Here is a 4,773-nt window from a genome sequence, read left to right as displayed (position 1 = left end):
ATTTTTTATGTCTAGTGTTAGTAATATGCATAACATCTAGAGTGTTTTGTTTTCATATAAAACAATTTGATGTAGGTACAGACAGACACTATATCTTGTAAACAGATAACACTTATGATATATATAAATACAGTACAGTGTTATAAATAAGTTTTCTCTTCATTATGATTTTCTTAATAACATTTTACTTTCTCTAGCTTATTTTATTGTAAAAACAGTGTATGTAATGCATATAACATAAAGAAACATGTTAACTGACTGTGTTACTGGTAAGGCTTCTGGTTAACAGTATGCTATTAGCAGTTCAGTTTTAGGAAAGTCAAAATTTATACATATTTTTGACCTCACACACTCTGTGTCCCTAACTCCTTCATGGTTTAAGGGTCAATTATAATGATACTTTTTTGTTTAAAAAGATCCTGCACATGTATCTCTACTGACAATTCTGTGTTGACTCTTCTCAGGGGCTTGTTATCTCTCCAGGGGTTTGGAGAGCTTCTGGATTGGTGAACAAACACCCACCCACATGCAGGGGGAGTGACGTCCTCAAACTCCACAGGGACAGAAGCTCCTTACCTTGGGACTCTTTGAGACCTCACCGTTTGAATGTCTTCATCTGGCTGTTTATTCCTACCCTTTACGATCCTTTATAACATACTGATAACCTAGTAGGTAAACTGCTTTCCTGAGTTCTGTGAGCCACCCTAGAAAAATAATCCACCCAAGGAGTCGGTCATGGGAAATCTCTGATTCACATCAGTCAGTCAGAAGTATAGGTAGCGACCTGGATTTTCAGTGTCTAACTGATTGTAGGACTCCCAGCTGGAGTTGCAGAATAGCTTAGTGTGGGAAAACTCCTCACACATTTGGAATACAGAGTATTGTGTGAGTAGTGAGTAAAGGAAAACAACAGTGTTTCCATTACACTTCGTATGAGGTTTTACAGCAAACACCCTTACAATCATTTGAAATATTTCCAGTCTTTCTACTCTAATCTATCCACACTTGCTACTGATTCAGTCTCTATGAAACAAGGCTATATAGCTTCAATTTGACTTTGACAATTGACCCTATTTTTTTTTCCAGAATATACCTTATTATTTTAATCCAACTAGTCTTACCCTTCACTGTTCTCCAGGAATATTTTGGATATTTCTCAATTTTGCTCTAGCTTTTGCTTTTGCTTGTATTTCAAATACATGCATCACCTCGTTTCCATATTCATGAGTACTGCACAAATATCCATCTTCTATAAAGCTTAATTGAATCCCCATATCGAAAGGCTGTCCCCTCACTTGAGCTGACATAATGCTTTGCTTACACGTCTGCTCCTCTTTATTGTTTCTTTAATGTGAGGAATACAGGCTTTAGGGGAAAATAAACACTGATCCCCTTACTATGTGAATTTAGGCAAGTATCCTAACTTCACAGCATCATAAACTCACCTGTAAAATAGGGTGGTCTTACCTTGTGAGAATTACTGTGAGGATAAAATGCAACAAAATTTATGAAGAGACCAATGCAAAGCTGGCCCAAGAATGAATGACAACTATCATTCACATTAAGTTAGATATAAATTTAAAAATATAAAATTAATACAATATATGCCTTATAAATGACAGAGGCTCAATAGCTGACTTGAATTTAAAACCTAGAGAAATCAGGAATTCCCTGGCATTCCCGTGGCTAGTACTCCACACTTTCACTGCCGAGGGCCTGAGTTCAATATGGTTGGGGAACTGAGATCCCAGAAGCCACATGGTGTACCTTTGGGAAAAAAAAAAAAAAAGACTAGAAAAATCATCACTTGAAAATTTTTTCTTCCAGTTGTCGGTAAGTCACTTACTGCCGTGATAAGAATGACCACATTACACAGTTTTAGAGGTTTTTTTCTTCACAAATAACCAAGGAGGTATCATTCACTACAAACCTATCATAGTAACAAATTTTAAGTAGCTGAAAAAATTAAAGCAGGAAGTAAGTACCCATGGCTTTCCAGCTGTCAGCAAAATGCTAACTTGCTTGAATATTTTCTCGGTGTCTGTTTTAAAACCATGAGGGCTGAGGTGCTAAAATTTGTGATCCAAAACTAAACTTAGTAAGACACAAATAACAGTGTAAATGTTTTGGTTGTGTTACCCGTCCTACTTTGATTGATGGGACCTGGGGAAACAGACAGTGATGTCCATGACTGGTCACTGACACATCCTGTATTATGCAACTATGGATTGTGCTCATCAGAAAAATTTGACCTCTGTGCTATTCATGGCTCAGAATGTGATATTGACATGGCAAATGACATGGCCCTCAAAAGAGACCATATTCCTTAATCTGAGTACTTTACCAGCAAAACTAATTCTAATATCAGTACATTTCCATGATGCCTTTGGCCAACATCTCAAACATCTCTATTCAGTCAATGAGTAGAAAAGGGAATTTGGGAATAATATGGGAGCAAATGGGAAGAGAAACCCTTTTGATTTCACAGTGCGTATGATCCTAAAAAGAACTAGAAAAATTACAGTTGAGGATTCACCTCATAGTTCTTCCTTCTGGTTTGATCCTAAACACTTTCATCTTCAGCTCCTGGGGTGAAGTATTCCCTTTGTAAACTTCTATTCCACCCACTCTCTTTACTCCCAACCTTTTAAATTCAAGATGAAGACTAAGCTCTTTCCCTGACAGGTATTCAACATTAGCCATTTGCAACAGCTGAGGCAGCATTTCGCTTGATATATTCCAGGAAATAATTTATTATAGCATATCCAAAGTATTCTAATTTGCAATATTTTATAGAAAATATATTCAGACTCAACAGAATTCTACTCTTCCCCTTTCTTCCTAGTTTATAAAAATTTCCTCACTCATCAAATGGGGATAATAGTATGCTCCTTTGAAAGTTTTTGAAAATATTAAATAAGAAAATTAGAGCTCGCACGTGCGGGGGGTGGGGCCCCGTGGCTTCCCCCTGCGTCTCCAGGCCACGGAGGTCCGCATCAACCCTGTGGAGTTCAACCCCGACTTCATAGCGCGTATGATACCCAAAGTGGAGTGGGCGGCGCTTCTGGAGGCTGCGGACACACTGCATCTCATCGAGGTGCCTAAAGAGCCGATTCAGGGATATGAGCATAACGAGGAATTTCTGAGAAAGATGCACCACGTGCTGCTGGAGGTGGAGGTCTTGGAGGGCACCCTGCAATGCCCAGAGTCGGGACGTCTGTTCCCCATTAGCCGTGGGATCCCCAATATGCTGCTGAGTGATGAGGAAACTGAGACATAAACTGCCAGGCGCCGGTTTTTCACTCTGGTTGTGTGAATCTTTGTTTACACGTTATCTTGTTTGTTAGTCCTATCCTGTGTATCCCTAACCCTTGACCCAGTGACACACCACACACAGTGTTTTTGAGCTCGATATTATATATTTTTTTTTCTCATTAAAGGTTCAAAACCAAAAAAAAAAAAAAAAAAGAAAATTCACACACAGTTCCTGACATCTAATAAGCACTCTATAAATTATGTGTGCATGTACTAAGTCGCTTCAGTTGTGTCCGACTCTTTGTGACCACATGGACTATAGCCCACCAGGCTCCTCTGCACTCTATAAAGTGTAGTTATCCTTAATTATGCTACCTGGCAAGTATTTGTTGAACATCATTTGCACAATGCCCAGGGATTAAAAAGATTGTAATTGCTGCCCTCAAGGTGTTCTCCTGCTAGAAAGAGTAACATGGTTTCTTACAAAATAAGATGAAAATCAGTAGATGCTATGAGAGCTCTGAGGTGGATGACCTGACTCAATCTGAGATGGAGGAAGATGTCAGGGAAGGCTGCACAGGGGAGGTGGAGTCTTAAACAACTTGGTAAGGATAGAATTGACTTGATAATAGGGGCTTCCCTAGTGGCTCATTGGTAAAGAATCTGCCTGCCAATGCAGGAGACTCAAGTTTGAGTCCTGGATCAGGAAGATCCCCTGGAGGAGGAAACTGCAACCCACTCCAGTATTCTTGCTTGGGAAATCCCATAGAGAGAGGAGCCTGGTGGGATACAGTCCATGGGGTCGCAAAGAGTCAGACATGACTGAGCGACTAAACAATAAAGAAGGTGGAGGAAAACATTGAAAAGGTCCAGCAATCAGAGAAAGGCTAATGTATCTGAAAAACTGAAAGGGGCTAAGCAAAATGGTTTGGAATTTGTGGGGGATGGGAAAAGACAGGGAGAAAGGAGGCTTTGGAGAAAGAAGGCTGGCATGAGCAAAGTGCTGAGGCCAAGAGCCTTGGATGCCAGGGTTAGGAGGTTGAATTTAAAGCTGAAGGAAATTGGTAGGACAGAAAATTTTAAGGGAGGGCTTGGGAATGACAGGATTAAATCCACATTTCAAAAGATTACTGACAGTAGCCAGGATGGATTAGAGAGGATTATACCAAAGAAAGGAGGCCAGTTTGGGAGCTATTCCATCAGCCCACACTCAAAGAGGTAAGCCAGGCAGGAGAGGAAAAAGGAAGGTTCAGGCTGAGTGCTTTGTGATAGTCCATTGTTTTTCACTCAGTCAATGGGATCTTATTTATTTAGTTTTGAAATTTTGGTACTGAGAAATTTAAAAATTTCATTCATTGAGAGTATACATTTCTAAAATTATCCTTCTGTCTTATTCTTAGTTAGAAACTGCAAAACAGTGTGAATGAATTGAAGAGCTTTTCAGGTAGCTGAGTGTAAAAAAATAAAAGTGAGCAAGCAAAAATAATCAGGAGAAATGGCTACCCTGTATTTTCTGCT

At 39.5% G+C, this 4,773-nt stretch overlaps 1 protein-coding gene across 1 annotated transcript; it reads left to right on the top strand.

Annotated features, from left to right (window-relative positions):
- Window positions 1–2,934: 2,934 nt before the first annotated feature.
- LOC122445950 (multifunctional methyltransferase subunit TRM112-like protein) lies at window positions 2,935–3,468 on the top strand. Its single transcript, XM_043475532.1, has one exon. It carries the CDS (start codon window positions 3,035–3,037, stop codon window positions 3,278–3,280), a length of 246 nt encoding a protein of 81 aa, XP_043331467.1. The 5' UTR covers window positions 2,935–3,034; the 3' UTR covers window positions 3,281–3,468.
- Window positions 3,469–4,773: the final 1,305 nt, after the last annotated feature.

This window comes from Cervus canadensis, chromosome 8 (genome assembly GCF_019320065.1).
Source record: "Cervus canadensis isolate Bull #8, Minnesota chromosome 8, ASM1932006v1, whole genome shotgun sequence".
NCBI lineage: Eukaryota > Metazoa > Chordata > Mammalia > Artiodactyla > Cervidae > Cervus > Cervus canadensis.
Note: the sequence above shows the minus strand (reverse complement) of the source record. Positions and strands in the feature narration are given on the sequence as shown.

Coding starts and splice junctions, on each gene's coding strand:
- LOC122445950 (XM_043475532.1), top strand. CDS start 3,035: ATGATACCCAAAGTGGAGTGGGCGGCGCTTCTGGAGGCTGCGGACACA.